The sequence below is a fragment of the Pelophylax lessonae genome (genome assembly GCF_965119305.1).
Source record: "Pelophylax lessonae genome assembly, chromosome: 8".
In the NCBI taxonomy this organism is placed as follows: Eukaryota; Metazoa; Chordata; class Amphibia; order Anura; family Ranidae; genus Pelophylax; species Pelophylax lessonae.
The window spans coordinates 288273883-288294020 of NC_138775.1; the positions used below are offsets into that span (position 1 = coordinate 288273883).

General features: G+C 44.5%; 1 protein-coding gene across 1 annotated transcript in view; it reads left to right on the plus strand.

Annotated features, from left to right (window-relative positions):
• USP24 (ubiquitin specific peptidase 24) overlaps nt 1-20138 on the plus strand; it is a 215226-nt gene that overhangs the window by 59259 nt on the left and 135829 nt on the right. The window contains exons 3-8 of the mRNA XM_082264831.1: nt 6014-6081; nt 10959-11102; nt 16527-16649; nt 16729-16764; nt 16851-16916; nt 19080-19145. Coding sequence (XP_082120957.1) covers nt 6014-6081; nt 10959-11102; nt 16527-16649; nt 16729-16764; nt 16851-16916; nt 19080-19145 — 503 coding nt within the window. The remainder of the gene's footprint in view (nt 1-6013; nt 6082-10958; nt 11103-16526; nt 16650-16728; nt 16765-16850; nt 16917-19079; nt 19146-20138) is intronic.

Here is a 20138-nt window from a genome sequence, read left to right on the forward strand (position 1 = left end):
CCAGCATCTGGGTCCCCCGTCCATGCCGTTTCCTGAAGCTGCTAATCCAGCGCTGCATATTTACCTCCACTGGCCAGTCTCTAACAGTCACCATGGACTGATGTTGCTCCTCTCCTGGATCCTGAGAGAACCCCACCGCTAGGACAGCCAATAGGAATTGGCCACTTTGGCCGTTTACGACTATATTAGCCACTTGCAGACCAGGCTTCTTCTGGCACCTTTTGTTTACAAGTTTTAAATTCTTATTTCTTTGCTAGAAAAGTACTTCTAACCCCCCCCCCCCCACCCCACCCCCAAAAAAAAAAAAAAAAAATATATATATATATATATATATATATACACATACATACACACACATATATATACATACATACATTTTTTTAGCAGAGACCCTAGGGAATAAAATGGCAGTATACCATATTTATTGACGTATAACACGAACCTTGATTTTAGGAGGGAAGTTTTAGGGAAAAAAAATGTAAATAGCTTTGAAGCAAAATAAGGGTCAGTGCCCATCAATGCAGCCTGATTAGTGTTCATCTGAAGCCTCACTGTTGCAACCTAATCAGTGCCTATCTGCAGCCTCACCATTGCCCATGAATACAGCCTGATCAGTGCCCATCAATGCAGTCTCACCATTGCAGCCTGATCCGTGCCCATCAATGCAGCCTCACCATTGCAGCCTGATCCGTGCCCATCAATGCAGCCTCACCATTGCAGCCTGATCCGTGCCCATCAATGCAGCCTCACCATTGCAGCCTGATCAGTGTCCATCAATTCAGTCTCACCGTTGCAACCTAATCAGTGCCCATCTGCAGCCTCACCATTGCCCATGAATACAGCCTGATCAGTGCCCATCAATGCAGTCTCACCATTGCAGCCTGATCAGTGCCCATCAATGCAGCCTCACCATTGCAGCCTGATCAGTGAACATCAATTCAGTCTCACCGTTGCAACCTAATCAGTGCCCATCTGCAGCCTCACCATTGCCCATGAATACAGCCTGATCAGTGCCCATCAATGCAGTCTCACCATTGCAGCCTGATCAGTGCCCATCAATGCAGCCTCACCGTTGCAACCTAATCAGTGCCCATCTGCAGCCTCACCATTGCCCATGAATACAGCCTGATCAGTGCCCATCAATGCAGTCTCACCATTGCAGCCTGATCAGTGCCCATAAATGCAGCCTCACCGTTGCAACCTAATCAGTGCCCATCTGCAGCCTCACCATTGCCCATGAATACAGCCTGATCAGTGCCCATCAATGCAATCTCACCATTGCAGCCTGATCAGTGCCCATCAATGCAACCTCACCATTGCAGCCTGATCAGTGAACATCAATGCAGCCTCACCCTTGCAGCCTCACCATTGCCCATGAATGCAGCCTCACCATTGCCCATGAATGCAGCCTCATCAGTGCCCATCTGCAGCCTCACCATTGCAACCTGATCAGTGCCCATCTACAGCCTCACTATGCTCATGCAGAGTGCATGAGCATCATGGGAAATGTAGTTCCACAACATCTGTGGTGCCAAGGTTCACCATCACTGCTATAGAGGGATATGCTTTGTTCATATTTCATGTCTGAGATTTTTAACCACTTTAAATTTTATTTTTTTGTGTGTCTGGAGTTGAGTGTTAAATAAAAATAATAAAGAAAATCCTATTTGTTTGTTGCAGCGTCGGCGAGTAAGGATAATAATCAGCTCGTTGTGGGATGGAGCCGCTCGGCTCGTATTAGCAGGTCCCGTCACATGGGAATAATGCGTCTGATTTCAGCGGTATTACATAATAGCCGTTTGATTATCACTATAATTACTGTACAGGGGGATGGTGTCTCTGCACTCCGCCATTATATTTATATCAGAAGATCTTTCTCTTCCCTCTTCTTCCCCGGCTAATGAATCCTACATACAGTGCCTTGATAAAGTTTTCATACCCCTTTAGAATTTTCCACATTTTGTTATGTTACAACCAATACCATAAGGCTCGGCTCACACTGGGGCGGCTTCAAAGTCACCCGACTCTAAAGCCGCACCTTACAGCGCGGCTTGCAAACAACTTCTTTTAATAGAAGTCAATGCAAGCCGCTCTGAAGTCGCCCTCCGAGTAGTGCAGGAACCTTTTTCTAAGTCGGAGCGACTTGAGTCACTCTGATTAGAACGGTTCCATTGCACTGAATGCACTAAGTCGCCTGACAAGTCCCCACCGGTGTGAACCGAGCCTCAATGTATTTTAACACTTTTAAATGTACCGAACTCCTACAGTGCCTTGAAAAAGTATTCATACCCCCTTGAAATTTTCCACATTTTGTCATGTTACAACTAAAGACGTAAATGTATTTTATTGGGATTTTATGTGATAGACCGACACAAAGTGGCACATAATTGTGAAGTGGAGGGAAAATGATAAATGGTTTTCCAATTTTTTTACAAATCTGTGAAAAGTGTGGCTGCATTTCTATTCACCCCCCGGAGTCAATATTTTGTAGAACCCCCTTTCCCTGCAATTACAGCTGCAAGTCTTTTTGGGGATGTCTCTACCACCTACTAGAGAGGACATTTTTGCCCATTTTTCTTTGCAAAATATCTCAAACTCTGTCAGATTGGATGGAGAGCGTCTGTGAACAGCAATTTTCAAGTCTTTCCACAGATTCTCAATGTGATTTAGGTCTGGACTGTGACTGGGCCATTCTAACACATGGATATGCTTTGATGTAAACCATTCCATTGTAGCTCTGGCTGGATGTTTCAGGTCGTTGTCCTGCTGGAAGGTGAACCTCCGTCCCAGTCAAGTCTTTTGCAGACTCTAACAGGTTTTGTTCTAAGATTGCCCTGTATTTGGCTCCATCCATCTTCCCATCAACTCTGACCAGCTTCCCTGTCCCCACAACATGATGCTACCACCACCATGTTTCACAGTGGGGATGGTGTGTTCAGTCAGGGTGATGTGCAGTGTTAGTTTTCCGCCACATAGTGTTTTGCTTTTAGGCTAAAAAGTTCAATTTTGGTCTCATTTGAGCAGAGCACCTTCCCCACATGTTTGCTGTGTCCCCCACATGGCTTCTCACAAACGGGACTTCTTATGGATTTCTATCACCAATGGCTTTCTTCTTCTCACTCTTCCATAGAGGGCAGATTTGTGGAGTTCACGACTAATAGTTGTCCTGTGGACAGATTCTCCCACCTGAGCTGTGGATCTCTGCACCTCCTCCAGAGTTCCCATGGGCCTCTTGGCTGCTTCTCTGATGAATGCTCTCCTTGCCCGGCCGGTCAGTTTAGGTGGACGGCCATGTCATGGTAGGGTTGCAGTTGTGCCATACTTTTCCCATGATGGATTGAACAGCGCTCAGTGAGATGTTCAAAGTTTGGGAAATTTTTTATAACCTAACCCTGCTTTAAACTTCTCCACAACTTTATCCCTGATCTGCCTGGAGTGTTCATTGGCCTTCATAATGCTGTTTTTCACTAAGGTTCTCTAACAAACCTCTGAGGGCTTCACAGAACAGCTGTATTTATACTGAGATTAAATTACACACAGGTGGACTCTCTTTGCTAATTAGTTGACTTCTGAAGGCAATTGGTTCCTCTAGATTTTAGTTAGGGGGTATCAGAGTAAAGGGGGGTGAATACAAATACCCCCCCCACACTTTTTACATATTTGTAAAAAAAAAAATTTTGAAAACCATTTATCATTTTCCTTCCACTTAACAATTATGTGCCACTTTGTGTTGGTCTATCACATAAAATCCCAATAAAATACATTTGTTTTTGGTTGTGCAATAACAAAATGTGGAAAATTTCAAGGGGTATGAATACTTTTTCAAGGCACTGTAGGTGTTCGGATATGCGCAGTGTAATTTTTGCCTGGGTGGTCTTCTCTTTAAGATACAAGTTTTCCGGATTTCTGTAGAAGACCACCATATCTGTGACTCTGCAAAATGACAACGTGTCCACATAATATGGGGGTTACAGGCAATGTTCCCTCTAATTATTTACTGTGCTGAGCAAATAAAAAAATTTCTGAGCGCAGACCTTTAGACTGAGCAATTTCATCAAAAATCTTATATTGTCACAAAAAGTGCATGTTGCTATTAACTATCAATGCAGAGTGCCCACAGCATTGCCCCCAGTCAATGCAGACTGCCCACAGCATTGCCCCCAATCAATGCAGAGATGCCAGCGTTCCCCCCACGTGACCCGTGCACTTAACCTCACGGCAGCTTCTCTTCAGTCCCCGCGTCGCCTCAGTCCTCCCGCCGCCTCCTCGGCCAATGGCATGGGGTTTGCCTTTCGGCCAATCAGGAAGCGGGAGGACCCGCTCCCTGATTGGCCAGGGGGAGGATCCGTGTGACAATAGCGATGCGGGTACATAGATTTGACAGGTACCCGCTCAAGCCGCCTAGGCAGCTTGAGCGGAAGTTCTCCTTTCCCGCCTCCCTCCTTGCAATCTTCTGGGTCCCAGAACATTGCCCGGTCATTCACAACGCACAGTGCGACTCGCACATGTGCAGTGCGCACCCTGCTGTGATGCCGCAAGCTGTCACAGCTGGGTGCCTACAGTAGAGATGCCGGCGCTGCCGAGAGGAGTGAGGCTTCGGGCGGCCGCATCTCTGGATCGTGGGACAGGTGAGTGTGTGTTTATTAAAAGTCAGCAACTACACTTTTTGTAGCTGGTGACTTTTAACAAACACAAAAATGAGTGGAACTCCGCTTTAACGACATTCTGAAATCTGTTTGCAAAACGCAGTGCAATTTGCAGAATCGGATTGGATGGGTGTGAATACCCATGCAATCCTTTTCTGGAGCGGACAAAGGTTCCTGCACGAGTTTGGTGCGCATGCGGTGCGTTTTTAAGCCATACAAATCCATGGCTCAAATTGCACCCTAGTGACACCACTAATAATTCACACAGGAATGTGGTGCGATTCTTGTGTGAATTACATGCAGTGTTCCGCACCACATCAGTGTAAAAGTGTTCCGCACCACATCAGTGTAAAAGTGTTCCGCACCACATCAGTGTAAAAGTGTTCCGCACCACATCAGTGTAAAAGTGTTCCGCACCACATCAGTGTAAACCCAGGGTAAAGCTGAACTCCAGACAAACCGCTAAAAACAGATAACGTGCATTCATTGGTACTAATAAACAACCACAGCGCTGCCCCTTTTTTTTTTTTTGTACAAAATAATAGTTTTCAGTTTGTGCTGAAAAAGTGCTCAGTGCTTGAACAATTCAACAATGATACAATAAATGCATCTGTGCTTAATAAATTAAAATGAATGTACTTACAAAAGCATTATGGTATTAACTGCATGAAATCCCAGAAGTGCTTCACAAGCTGGAAGTGATGTCTCCTGAAGCCCCACCCAACGCGTTTTGTCATAACCAATTGACGTCTTCAGGATCAGGTTTTGTTCTTAGAACATGCAAATATTGGAAGGGTTTTATTTGCCAAGGGATTTGAATCAACCAGTCCTCAGATTTACACTGCCAGGCAGATGACACCACTAGGCTGTGATTCCAAGGATGTTTGTTGCCTAAGGCACCTTGCACACGATACTCCTGTTAGAGCGTCTACGTTTTCTGGCGTAATTGTAATGCACGCATTTTAGCGCATTTTCGCGCTCGCGCGAATTCGCGTAAATGCGCGCAATTGCGCATAAATTTATTCTAGCGTTCTGGATATTCAATTGACATTTTAGGGTCATTTGTACGTATTTGCGCGTTTTTGCGCACATCAGGCATAAATTACTGACCAAAAATGCAGATTTTTCTATTTTGTTCTTACTGAAGAATAAGCGGCGCTCAATTACGCGGCTGTGTGCATAGGCACATAAGAATGAATGGGCTCTATTTTAGCACAGAAAAAAAAATGCTGTACTGAGCATTTTTAAGCTGCAGTGTGCAAGAGGCCTAAAGCTGAAAATTAAATTGAATGCTGCTTTATATTTTAATATAAACTTTGCAAAAACTGAATGTAACCACTTCATAAATTTCCCTTTTCTTCTCTCAGGTCTTTCGGAATCAGATGAAAGCTGTAAAAGGTTTGTGGACCGATGTATGCCAGAAGCTTTTAAAAAGGTAAATGGTTTTTGTGGTTGTTTGGCATGACTTGGGGTTGTAATTTGGGGCCATTATGGTTGACATGCTGGTTTGGGATAGAGGTGGGGGGAGGGGGGACACATGGTGTAATTTTGGTTGTCATAATTCAGGAAGGTTTTGTCTGACATCACTGGGGAGATGGAGGGGGTTTCTTTCTGGTTTTGACATAAAAGGGGAATCATTTGGTGTCAGGAGGTAGAGTGTTTTTTTTGTTTTTGCGGGTTATTTGACATAAGAATGTGGTGGCAGCTTTTTGGCTGTGGTTTGTTATTCTTGTTGGATTTTGGATATTATCCGCTTCAAATCCGGAAGATTTTACTCTTTTTATGACCAGGCCAGTTGTTGCCATTCGGCCCTGTGCTACTTTAACCACTTAAGCCACTTAAGCCCCGGAAGATTTTACCCCCTTCCTGACCAGGGGGTATTTTGCGATTCGGCACTGCGTGACTTTAAAGGACAATTGCGCGGTTGTGCGACGCTGTACCTAAACAAATTTGACGTCCTTTTTTTCCCACAAACAGGGCTTTCTTTTGGTGGTATTTGATCACCTGTGCGATTTTTTTTTTTTTTTTTTTTTTTTTTTTTTTTTTTTTTTTTTTTTTTTTTTTTTTTTTTTTTTTGATCATGCGCTATAAACAAAAAAAAAAGAGCGTCAATTTTGCAAAAATAACAATATTTTTCTAATTTTTTTTATATGAAGTTCACAAAAAAAAATGTAAAAATCAAAATTTTTTAACATTTTTGGCCAATTTGTTTTATGCTACATATGCTTGGTAAAATGAATCGCAAAAAGCGTATTTTGATTGGTTTGCGTCTTTTTGTCTTTTTTTTTTTTTTTTTTTCTTTTTGAGTAATGGCGGCTATCTTTTTATTTTTTATTTTTTGCGGGACTGCGACATTGCGGCGGACAGATCGGACCCTTGACTGACATTTTTGACACTTTTGGGGTTACCAGTGACATTACTACAGTAATCAGTGCTATACATATGCACTGTTACTGTAATAATGACACTGGCCGTGAAGGAGTTAACTGTATTGGAGAGGGAGGGGTTAAGTGTGTCCTAGGGGCGTGTTTCCAACTGTGATTGGCTGTGGCTACTAGTGTAAGAACCGAGATCAACGGTCCTACATAGTAGAACCGTGTGATCTCCATTCTTACACAGGGAAGAATGACAGACGGCTTGTTTACATTAGCCGCCTGCCTTTCTTCCGGTGTAACGGACGATCGCGAGTGGCTGGCGGACATCAGGTCCGCCGGACACACACACGGGGGGGTCCGTGAGCGTTCCGGCGGCGCACGCTCGCTCCCTAGAGCCTCACAGGCTAGTGACGTAGCTCTTCGTCGCTTTGCCTGTGAGGGGCTGACCGCCGCAGTAAATAGTCGCGCGGCGGTCAGCAAGCGGTTAACTGGTAATTGTGCAGCCATGCAACGCTCTACGCAAACTATAACTAAATTTTATATACTTTTTTTTTTTTTCACACAAATAGTGCTTTCTTTTGGTGGTGGTTGATCGCCACTGCATTTTTTTATTTTTTTTTCCCTCCCCATATTACCAGTTCTGGGCCGGAAGGATTTTCCCCCTTAATGGCCAGGCCCTATTTTGCGATTCGGCACTGCGTTAACGGACTATTACGCGGTCGTGCGACGCTGTACCTAGATAAAACTGACGTCCTTTTTTCCCCCACAAATAGAGCTTTCTTTTGGTGGTATTTGATCACCTGTGATTTTTTTTTTTTTTTTTTTTTATTGCACTATAAACAAAAAAGTACGATAATTCTGGGGAAGAAAAACTATTTTTCACATTCTGCTATATAACATTCCCCCCAAAAAAAAAATTAAAAAATCAAAATTTTTTTCATCCTTTTAGGCAAATTTGTATTCTGCTACATATTTTTGGTTAAAAAAAAAAAAAAAAATCCCAATAAGCGTATATTGATTGGTTTGTGCAAAAGTTGTCACATCTACAAACTAGGGGAAAGATTTGTCATTTTTATTTATTTTTTTTACTAGTAATGGCGGCGATCTGTGATTTTTATGCGGGACTGCGACATTGCGGCGGACAGATCGGACCCCTAACTGACATTTTTTACACTTTTGGGGGGACCAGGGACATTACTACAGTAATCAGTGCTAAATAATATGCACTGTTACTGTAATAATGACACTGGCAGGGAAGGGGTTAAACTAGGGGTGATCATCAAAGGATTAAGGCTACATTCACACCTGAGCGTAGCGTTTTTCGCGCGTTTTTTACCGCGATTTTACCGCGATTTTTGCGGCGTTTTTTACCGCGATTTTTACCGCGATTTTTGTGCAGGCGTTTTTAGATTCAATAGAGATCAATGGAAAACGCCTGTAATCTGCCCAAAAAGAAGCTCATGTACTTTTTTGAGCGTTGGGCGTTTTGTATACAGCTTCAAAACGCTCAGATGTGAACAGGGGCCATTGAAATAAATAGGATTTGTCTTGTTGGGCGTTTTGAGAGCTGATCCTAGAGCAGAAAAACGCCCCAAAAACGCCTACATGTGAACGGAGCCTAAGGGTGAGCCTAGGGGGAATGTTTACTAACTGGGGGGGGGGGGGGGGCTTGTGAAATGACTATAGAGACCGTCCTTCTCTCTCAGCGGGGAGTGATCGTGGGTGGCCGGCGGGAATCGTGGCCGCCAGCCCAGTGCATCGGCATCCTCGCTGCCTAGAGGAGGCGAAGTGCTTTTCATTATTCACTTGTCAACTCAAAACACTGCAAAAATGCCCGAAAAACGGATGTAAAAATAGCAACGCCTAGATGTGAATGGAGCCTAAAGGGCCATACACACTAAGATTTTCTGAAGACTTTTTCCTTCAGATTTACCTTTTCTATGTAGTGCAAAGGCCGGCCTGATTGCATACAAATTGAAAGTGTTTAGGTTTGACCTCATATTGTATGGTTTTGGTAAATCTAAAGGAAAAAGTCTTCAGAAAATCTTATGTGAACCCAGCCTAATGGGCCATACACACTATATGTGCAAATTGGATGCGCTTTTTCCTGCATCCAGTTTGCATGACTTGCGAGTGTGACCTGCTCTCAATGATGTCGGTTCACACATGTCCGCGGCGGCCGCACTGCGGTTTCCAAAAGGGCCCTGTGTGTTTTTGGGTCCGGTTCAGGTGCGAATTCAGGCAAAAATTCGGACCTGAACCGGTAAACAGAAAAGCATCGGACCCCAGGCTGAAAACCATGGGAACGCGGCCTACAGGCGCACGTATGTGAAGGCGGCCTACAGGCGCACGTATGTGAAGGCGGCCTACAGGCGCACGTATGTGAAGGCGGCCTACAGGCGCACGTATGTGAAGGCGGCCTACAGGCGCATGTATGTGAAGGCGGCCTACAGGCGCACGTATGTGAACACGTATCCAAAAGCGAAAAAATAAAAAGTGCAATAAAAGTCTTTGAAAAAATAAAAATAATAATAACACTCATGTCCGCGGCGGCTGCACTGCGGTTTCCAAAAGGGTCCTGTGTGTTTTTGGGTCCGGTTCAAGTGCGAATTCAGGCAAATATTTGGACCTGAATGGTAAACAGAAAAGCATCGGACCCCAGCCTGAAAACCGTGTGAACGCGGCCTACAGGCGCGCATGGGAACGCGGCCTACAGGCGCGCATGGGAACGCGGCCTACAGGCGCGCATGGGAACGTGGCCTACAGGCGCGCATGGGAACGTGGCCTACAGGCGCGCATGGGAACGTGGCCTACAGGCGCGCATGGGAACGTGGCCTACAGGCGCGCATGGGAACGTGGCCTACAGGCGCGCATGGGAACGTGGCCTACAGGCGCGCATGGGAACGTGGCCTACAGGCGCGCATGGGAACGTGGCCTACAGGCGCGCATGGGAACGTGGCCTACAGGCGCGCATGGGAACGTGGCCTACAGGCGCGCATGGGAACGGGGCCTACAGGCGCGCATGGGAACGGGGCCTACAGGCGCGCATGGGAACGGGGCCTACAGGCGCGCATGGGAACGTGGCCTACAGGCGCGCATGGGAAGACGTATCCAAAAGCGAAAAAATAAAAGTGCAATAAAGTCTTTGAAAAAATAAATTGAATAATTATTATTTTTTTTTTTTTTCAAAGACTCCATTGCACTTTTTTATTTTTTCGCTTTTGGATACATTGTCATTTGATTGTATCCGATATTATTTAGTGCTGCACTTTTTGTTATATTATCTTTCAGATAACTTTGTCGGTTGAAGTGCTGGCAACCATTAGCCATAACCATTAGTGCAGTAGGAGCCCCAGCATACATATGTAAACACAGCCTGAAGGCCAAGTTAATTTTTTGAGAAAAAAAATAATGCACATATTTTTGCATGAAAAAAAAGTGCATTTATTTTTTTACTCCCTCAGAAGCCTGCAAAGCATTGCATGCCATGATCATTGGATTGTAGCTGCAGTGTCAGGATCCTGCAGATTTCAGCGCCTACTTCTGTACTGACAAGCTGCAGGGCCTGTGAATGAACTGTAAGGGGGTGCTCACCGGCGCCCTTTCAGTTTGAGAACTACAAACCGTCAGCTGGAATGACTGATGGTACTTGTAGCTCTCTTTTATAGATCGCTATGAATGAATGATGCAGCTGTGTGGGCGGAGCCTGTGCTATTTATATAAAATGTGACAGCGTTTGCGGGAAGAAGATCCCCTGCCCGCTGTCGCAGGGAGTGTGGAGGATCAGGGGGGCAGGGGGCGGGTCTTGGAGCATGTTACGCATTACACCTGAAATGTGAACTTATCCTTTTAAATAACACGCATGTAATCTTTGATAATACGGGATTGTTTTATTGCTTTGTGCGTGGGCTGACATCACTTTCTGTTTCTCTTCCAGTTGCTAACCTCCACCGCTGTCCACAAATGGGGCACCGAGATCCACGAGGGCATCTACAACATGCTGATGTTGCTGATTGAGCTTGTGGCAGAAAGAATCAAGCAGGAGCCGATTCCCTCCGGTCTGCTGGGTGTGCTGACAATGGTAATGTTTGCGTCCTTTCTGCTTCAGGCTTTTCTTATTGCTTCCATTAACAGTTCTGGCACTTTACCCGCTTAGTCATTTATTAAATGCTCCGGGCAATTCACAGGAAGGACTGAGTGCTCTATTCCCTTCTAATGTATAAACGTGATCAATAAGATTCCTCACTTGTGTTCTGTGGGGAGGAATTAGGAGCGTGGAGTTCCATGAGAAATGTATGAAGTTAACGCGCCGCAGGGACCTCGTGGCAAACGCCATTTTTTTTTTCATGACAAGTTTTCATGCAAATGCCCCGCCATCTTTTATAGTACGCCCCTTACAAACCTGGGCAGTTCAAACCGATCATTTAATAACAAAATACAATAGCAAATGTTTCCTTAACCACTTCTGGACCTGAAGATTGGCCCCCCTGGTTGTAAACCCATAGATTTTTTATTTTTTTTGCAACCTGAAAGAGAAACACATAATGAGCTAGTATGCATCGCATACTAGCTCATTATGAAATACTTACCTTAGAATGAGCCCCCGCCATGCCGCCCGCTTACCTGTATGACGGGCGACATGTCCAGTCGCCCGTCTTCCGGGATTGCGGCACCCGGCCATCTGATTGGCCGGAGCCGCGGTGACGTCACTCCCGCGCGCGGGAGTCGATGGTCACGGCACAGGGCCCTGGAAGGAACAGCACGAGCGGCCTTTCCTTCAGAGCGCATGCGCCAGTGATGTCACTGGTTGCATGTAAGGTAAATATCTCCTAAACGGTGCATATTTAGGAGATATTTACAGTACCTATAGGTAACCCTTATCATAGGATCACCTATAGGTAAAAGTTACAGAGGAGGGTTTACTTCCTCTTTAATGACCAGGCCATTTTTTGCGATTCGGCACTGCGTTATTTTAACGGACTATTGCGCGGTCGTGCAACGCTGTACCCAAATAAAATTGATGTTCTTTTTTTCCCCACAAATAGAACTTTCTTTTTGTGGTATTTGACCATCTGTGCGATTTTTTTTTTTTTTTTTTTGCACTTTAAACAAAAAAAAAAAAGGTGAAAATTCTGAAAAAAAAAATAATCATTTTCACATTCTGCTATAGAACATTCCCCAAAAAAATTTAAAAATCTAAATTTTTTAACATTTTAGGCCACTTTGTATTCTGCTACATATTTTTCGTAAAAAAAAAAAAAAAAAAAAAAAAAAAATCGCAATAAGCGTATTTTGTTTGGTTTGCGCAAAAGTTATTGCGTCTACTAACTACAGGAAAGATTTGTCATTTTTATTTTATTTTATTTTTTTTTAACTAGTAATTGCGACGATATGCACATTTTTTTTCTTTTTTTGCGGGACTGCGATATTGCGGCGGACAGATCGGATCCCTAACTGACACTTTTGGGGGGACCAGTGACATTACTACAGTAATCCGTGCTAAAAATATGCACTGTCATAATGCCTTTGACAGGGAAGGGGTTAACCCAGGGTCGATCAAAGGGTTAATTGTGTACCTAGGGGCGTGTTTCTAACTGTATGGGGGCGGGACTTGTGAAATGACCATAGAGACCTGTGATCCTATATAGAAGGATCACATGAGCTCTGTGATCATTCCAGGGAGAAGAACGGTGAGCTGTGTTTACAACAACTGACCGTTCTTCTCTTAGTGGGGAGCGATCGCGGGTGTCAGGGGGCAATCGGAGCCGCCTGCCCCGTGCATCGGATTCCCTGCTGCCGAGTGGGGGTGGAAGCGCCCCCTAGCTGCAGGTACGCGACCGATGTATACCAGCCTGCCGCAGTATAGCTGCGGCGGGGGCGGTCCTTAAGTGGTTAAACACCTTGCCACCTGGCCTATAGCGGAATAATGGCTGGGCGGGGGCTCCATTGTCCTGACTGGAAGTCATATGACAGGGGTGTCAAACTTGATTTCATCGTGGGCCACATCAGCATTATGGTTACCCTAAAAGGACCAGTTGCATCTGTAAGACTAGATGTCCAAAGCACCCTATCCTCCCTAAAATCAGATGTCAAGAGCTCCCCCACCATTCAAAATCATGAGTCCCCCACACTCCCTTAAATAAAAGTGCACCCCCCTTAACGTGCTGCTTCAAGGAAGAAGCTAGGGGCAGAGCTGGGAAGCAGAGAATGCAGGGTCTGGAGGAGGACCAGAGTCTGGTGAATGCTGAGACCAGGGGAGGCAGAAAGCCATAGAGAGGTGCAGGATCTCTAGGAGCAGTTCTGTCTTCTCTGCTACTATGCTAATAACTGCTGAGACGGTATAGGGTATTGGACATGAGCCTCTGTGTTGCTGCACAAAGAAGCGCAAGATCTGGCGGAGGGGTTCTGTCCTCCTCTCTGCTGCTGACTGCTAAAACGAGGGGGGGAGAAGAGATGAGGGTGGTGCCGTAGATGCAGGAGAGGTTTGAGGGCCACATGAAATGGCCTGGCGGGCCAGATTCAGCCCCCGGGCCTTGTGTTTGACACCTGTGTCCTATGATGTCCTTCAGAACAAGCCGTGGCGATCAGTGATGCCGTGTGTCGTCTGGGCACACCACATTTCTCATCACATTAAAGAGCCTGTGACGTAGGCTCCTTACCACGTGATCAGCTGTGTCCACAGCTGCGCATGGGAGAAGAACCCCCTCACACTGTCAAAGGGGGGCTGTTATGTGGACAGGGGAACACCATGTTACATTGTACACCCTGAATATATTGTATATGTAACATGGTCATAAAGTGGTTGTAAAGGCTGAAGGTTTGTATTCTTTGCATGAAGATAAAGAACCTTCTGTGTGCTGCTCCCCTCACAGCCTCCCTAAATGCTTACCTGAGCTCCCTCTCGATTCAGTGATGTGCACAGGAGCTTCGGCTGTTCCGGGTCTCTCCCTCTTGGCTGAGACAACGCAGCAGAAGCTGTTGGCTTCCACTGCTGTCAATCACAGTCAGTAAGCCAATGAGGAGAGAGTGGGGGGGGGGGGTGGAAGTGGGGCTCAGGAATGCGCACGCTCCAGTGCCTCTATAGCAAGCGGCTTGCTATTGGGGGCACTGGTCAAAGGGGAGGAGCCAGGAGCGCTGGCGGGATGACCTGAGAAGAGGAGGATTGGGTCCATTCTGTGCAAAACCATTGCATAGAGCAGGTAAGTATAACGCTGTTGTAAAAAAAAAAAAAAACGAAACCTTTTAATATCACTTCAAACATGGTGTTCACCTTTAATGAAATGTGGATGTCATTGGCTGTTTCATCAAAATATCTTTACACCTTAAAGGCACAGTCCATGTTTTTCAAAAAGAAGTAAATGCATCAATGTTGATCTTGTGGTCAGTGTGCATTTGCTACCTTTTTGCATAGAAGCCTGCAGACCATTGCACCATTGTCGTGGGTGTAGGGCACAGGCTCCTACCCATACAGACCTCCTATTATGGGGCTGCAGGAAGTGCAGTTGGACTACAGTGCCTTGCGAAAGTATTCGGCCCCCTTGAACTTTGCGACCTTTTGCCACATTTCAGGCTTCAAACATAAAGATATAAAACTGTCATTTTTTGTGAAGAATCAACAAGTGGGACACAATCATGAAGTGGAACGAAATGTATTGGATATTTCAACTTTTTTAACAAATAAAAAAACGGAAAAATTGGGCGTGCAGAATTATTCAGCCCCCTTAAGTTAATACTTTGTAGCGCCACCTTTTGCTGCGATTACAGCTGTAAGTCGCTTGGGGTATGTCTCTATCAGTTTTGCACATCGAGAGACTGAAATTTTTGCCCATTCCTCCTTGCAAAACAGCTAGAGCTCAGTGAGGTTGGATGGAGAGCGTTTGTGAATAGCAGTTTTCAGTTCTTTCCACAGATTCTCGATTGGATTCAGGTCTGGACTTTGACTTGGCCATTCTAACACCTGGATATGTTTATTTGTGAACCATTCCATTGTAGACTTTGCTTTATGTTTTGGATCATTGTCTTGTTGGAAGACAAATCTCTGTCCCAGTCTCAGGTCTTTTGCAGACTCCAGGTTTTCTTCCAGAATGGTCCTGTATTTGGCTCCATCCATCTTCCCATCAATTTTAACCATCTTCCCAGTCCCTGCTGAAGAAAAGCAGGCCCAAACCATGATGCTGCCACCACCATGTTTGACAGTGGGGATGGTGTGTTCAGGGTGATGAGCTGTGTTGCTTTTACGCCAAACATAACGTTTTGCATTGTTGCCCAAAAGTTTGATTTCGGTTTCATCTGACCAGAGCCCCTTCTTCCACATGTTTGGTGTCTCCCAGGTGGCTTGTGGCAAACTTTAAACGACACTTTTTATGGATATCTTTAAGAAATGGCTTTCTTCTTGCCACTCTTCCATAAAGGGCAGATTTGTGCAGTATACGACTGATTGTTGTCCTATGGACAGAGTCTCCCACCTCAGCTGTAGATCTCTGCAGTTCATCCAGAGTGATCATGGGCCTCTTGGCTGCATCTCTGATCAGTCTTCTCCTTGTATGAGCTGAAAGTTTAGAGGGACGGCCAGGTCTTCCTAGATTTGCAGTGGTCTGATACTCCTTCCATTTCAATATTATCGCTTGCACAGTGCTCCTTGGGATGTTTAAAGCTTGGGAAATCTTTTTGTATCCAAATCCGTCTTTAAACTTCTCCACAACAGTATCTCGGACCTGCCTGGTGTGTTCCTTGTTCTTCATGATGCTCTCTGCGCTTTAAACGGACCTCTGAGACTATCACAGTGCAGGTGCATTTATACGGAGACTTGATTACACACAGGTGGATTCTATTTATCATCATTAGTCATTTAGTTCAACATTGGATCATTCAGAGATCCTCACTGAACTTCTGGAGAGAGTTTGCTGCACTGAAAGTAAAGGGGCTGAATAATTTTGCACGCCCAATTTTTCAGTTTTTTATTTAACAAAGTTTGAAATATCCAATAAATTTCGTTCCACTTCATGATTGTGTCCCACTTGTTGTTGATTCTTCACAAAAAATTACAGTTTTATATCTTTATGTTTTTTATATCTTTATGGCAAAAGGTCGCAAAGTTCAAGGGGGCCGAATACTTTCGCAAGGCACTGTATAATTATATCGTGCTGAGGCTGCTGTGCTCAGTCCCTCTGCTGTGATGGTGGATGAGACTTGTAATGTCTATAAATGTGGGATGACAGGACTATGCAGGCGAAGCCGCACTAAATATAAAACAAAAAACAAAATCTGGATGCTCTAGTATGATGCACGCTGCGATTCGAGTGGGGGTGAGGGTGGTTTTAGCATGCTGTATGTGTCTGCGCTTCATATTAGTCTATGGGTGTGCCATGGGGTGAGGGTGGTTTTGGCATGCTGTATGTGTCTGCGCTTCATATTAGTCTATGGGTGGTACCATGGAACATGGTCTTAAGGGTTGGCTGTGCTTTAATGCTAATTTGAAGTCTCATTTCTCCATGAATTGTTCCAGGCTTTTAATCCCGATAACGAATACCATTTCAAGAATCGGATGAAGATGTGCCAGAAGAACTGGGCGGATGTGTTCGGTGAGGGAAATACATTTGCCTTATCACCAGCCAGCACCATGCAGAAGGTGAGCGGTGTCCATCTCCTTCCATATTTATTATGTGTTGTGTATATCAGATGCTGATTTCTTCTCTTGTGTCTCTCAGGAGCCTCATGGTTGGTTGGTGGATCTGGTGAACAGGGTGAGTCTTTGAGGCACGCTCAGAAATTAACATTTATTTATTGTCCTATTAGAATTGAATGTCCATTAATTGTCTTGTTTTTTTAGTTTGGAGAGCTCGGTGGATTCTCTGCAATTCAGTCCAAGCTGAACTCCGACAATATAGAACTTGGGGTAAGACGCGTGGTTTTTCTGATTTGCTGTATTTTAACACTTGCTATTATAATGCAACATTTATATGCCTTTTGCACTAGCGGTCCCATTGGGTCCACCTATGTTTTTCAGGCAGATCCAATCAGACCCTTCATTCTCTTCTATGGAGCAAAGGGTGTCCATGTGTTCACACCCGCTTACATCCCATGCAACCTGCTAAAAACAGACTAATGGGGATCCATTGCCCTTCTATCGGATCGTATGGCAGTCGGGTGTAAACGGACAGGCGGTCTGTTTACATCCGCCCGCCCATATAAGAGAGCGGGATGTGTCTGTGTTTGTTCTGCATAGGCAGAGAAGACGCAGTCCTTTCAGCCGTCTTGATCCAAACACATCTGACATCATCCCTTGTATCCAAGAATGGTTCCCTATTGTCTTTCTTGGAGGTACCGTAACATACACTAGATTACCAAAAGTATTGGGACGCCTGCCTTTACATGCAAACTCTTCTGGGAAGGCCGTCCACAAGGTTTAGGAGTGTGTCTATGGGAATGTTTGACCATTCTTCCAGAAGCGCATTTGTGAGGTCAGGCACTGATGTTGGAGTGAAGGCCTGGCTCACAGTCTGCTCTAATTCATCCCTAAGGTGTTCTGTCGGGTTGAGGTCAGGACTCTCTGCAGGTCAGTCAAGTTCCTCCACTCTAAACTCGCTCATCCATGTCTTTACAGACCTTGCTTTGTGCACTGGTCCAAATCCTTTGGAGGGGGGATTATGGTGTGGGGTTGTTTTTCAGGGGTTGGGTTGGCCCCTTCGTTCCAGTAAAGGGAACTCTTAAGGCGTCAGCATACCAAGACAATTTCATGCTCCCAACTTTGTGGGAACAGTTTGGGGATGGCCCCTTCCTGTTCCAACATGACTGCACACCAGTACACAAAGCAAGGTCCATAAAGACACGGATGAGAGAGTTTGGGGTGGAGGAACTTGATTGGCCTGCACAGAGTCCTGACCTCAACCCGATAGAACACCTTTGGGATGAATTAGAGCGCAGACTGCAAGCCAGTCTCAGCTCTAGTTACATCGTTGGGTTCAACCAGTAAAAAAAAAAAAAAACAGTAAAGAAAACACAACCATACAATCCCATATATACAATCCTATACCTGCAGTTGATCCAGAGGAAGGCAAAAAAAACCCCAGCAAAGCATGATCCAATTTGCTACACCAGGGGAAAAAAATTCCTTCCTGATCCCCCCGAGAGGAAATCAGATATTCTCTGTATCAACTTTACCTATAAATATTAGTACCCAGTTATATTATTTACACCCAGGAAAGAATCCAGGACTTTTTTTTTAAAGCAATTTAGTGAGCTGGCCAGAACCACCTCTGGAGGGAGTCTATTCCACATTTTCACAGCTGTTACTGTGAAGAAACCTTTCCGTATTTGGAGATGAAATCTATTTTCCTCCAGATGTAAAGAGTGCCTCCTTTTCCTCTGTGATGACCTTAAAGCGAATAACTCAACACCAAGTTCACTATATGGACCTCTTATGTATTGATACATGGAGATCATATCCCCCCTTATGTATTGATACATGGTGATCATATCCCCCCTTATGTATTTATACATGGTGACCATATCACCCTTAATCTCCTCTTCTCAAGAGAGAATAAATTCACTTCCTCTAATCTCTCCTCATAGCTGAGCTCCTTCATGCCTCTTATCAGTTTTGTTGCCCTTCTCTGCACTTTCTCCAGTTCCCCCGATATCCTTTTTAAGAACTGGTGCCCAAAACTGAACTGCATATTCCAGATGAGGTCTTACTAATGATTTGTACAGGGGCAAAATGATATCTCTCTCTCGAGTCCATGCCTCTTCTTATACAAGAAAGGACATTCCAACATCAGTGCCTGATCTCACAAATGCTCTTCTGGAAGAATGGTCAAACATTCCCATAGACACACTCCTAAACCTTGTGGACAGATTTCCCAGAAGAGTTGAAGCTGTTATAGCTGCAAAGGGTGGGCCAACTCAATATTGAACCCTACGGACTAAGACTGGGATGCCATTAAAGTTCATGTGTGTGTAAAGGCAGGCGTCCCAATACTTTTGGTAATATAGTGTATGTGCAAATATTACAGGTTGAATTCTTTGCATTATAACACATGATGATTTTTTGCTCTCTCAGGCGGTGTCGGCTCTGGTTCAGCCCCTGGGAGTGTGTGCAGAATACCTCAATTCCTCTACTGTACAGGTAACAAATCTATTATGGCATTTTCTTTGCTATTTATGTGTTAAGACATTTGTTTAACCACTTAAGGACCGGAGGATTTGGCTGCTCAAAGACCAGGCCCTATTTTGCGATTCGGCACTGCGATACTTTAACGGACAATTGCACGGCCGTGTGACGCTGTACCCAAACAAAATTGACGTCCTTTTTTTCCCCACAAATAGAGCTTTCTTTTGGTGGTATTTGATCACCTGTGCAAATTTTTATTTTTTTTTTTCTCTTATTTTTTTTTTTTATTTTTTTAATTAATTTTTTTGTGATATAAACAAAAGAGCGACAATTTTGAAAAAATTACAATATTTTTCACATTCTTTTTATATGAAATTCTCAAAAAAAAATGTAAAAATCGAAATTTTTTTAATATTTTTAGGTCAATTTTGTTTTCTTCTACAAATTTTAGATAAAAAAATCGCAATAAGTGTATTTTGATTGGTTTGTGCAAAAGTTATTGCGTTTACTAACTAAGGGAAAGATTTGTCATTTTTTTTTTTTACTAGTAATTGCTATTTTTTATTTTTTTTTACTAGTAATTGCGGCAATCTGCGTTTTTTTTTTTTTTGTGGGACTGTGACATTGCGGCGGACAGATCAGACCCCTAACTGACATTTTTCACACTTTTTTGGGGGTACCAGTGACATTACTACAGTAATCTGTGCTAAAAATATGCACTGTTACTGTAATAATACTGAAAGGGAAGGGGTTAACATTACTGGTGATCAGTGGGTTAAATGTGTCCCTAGGGGCGTGATTCTGTCAGGGGGCGTGGCTTGTAAAGTAATCACAAAGACATGCGATCCTATATAGCAGGATTGCATAGCCTCTGTGATCACTTCAGGGAGAATGACAGACGGCTGTGTTTACATCAGCCGTCTGTCCTTCTCTCTCTGCTGCGGGAGATTGCGAGTGGCCGGCGGCCATCGGAGCCGCCAGTCATATGCACTGGCTCCCCAGCTAACG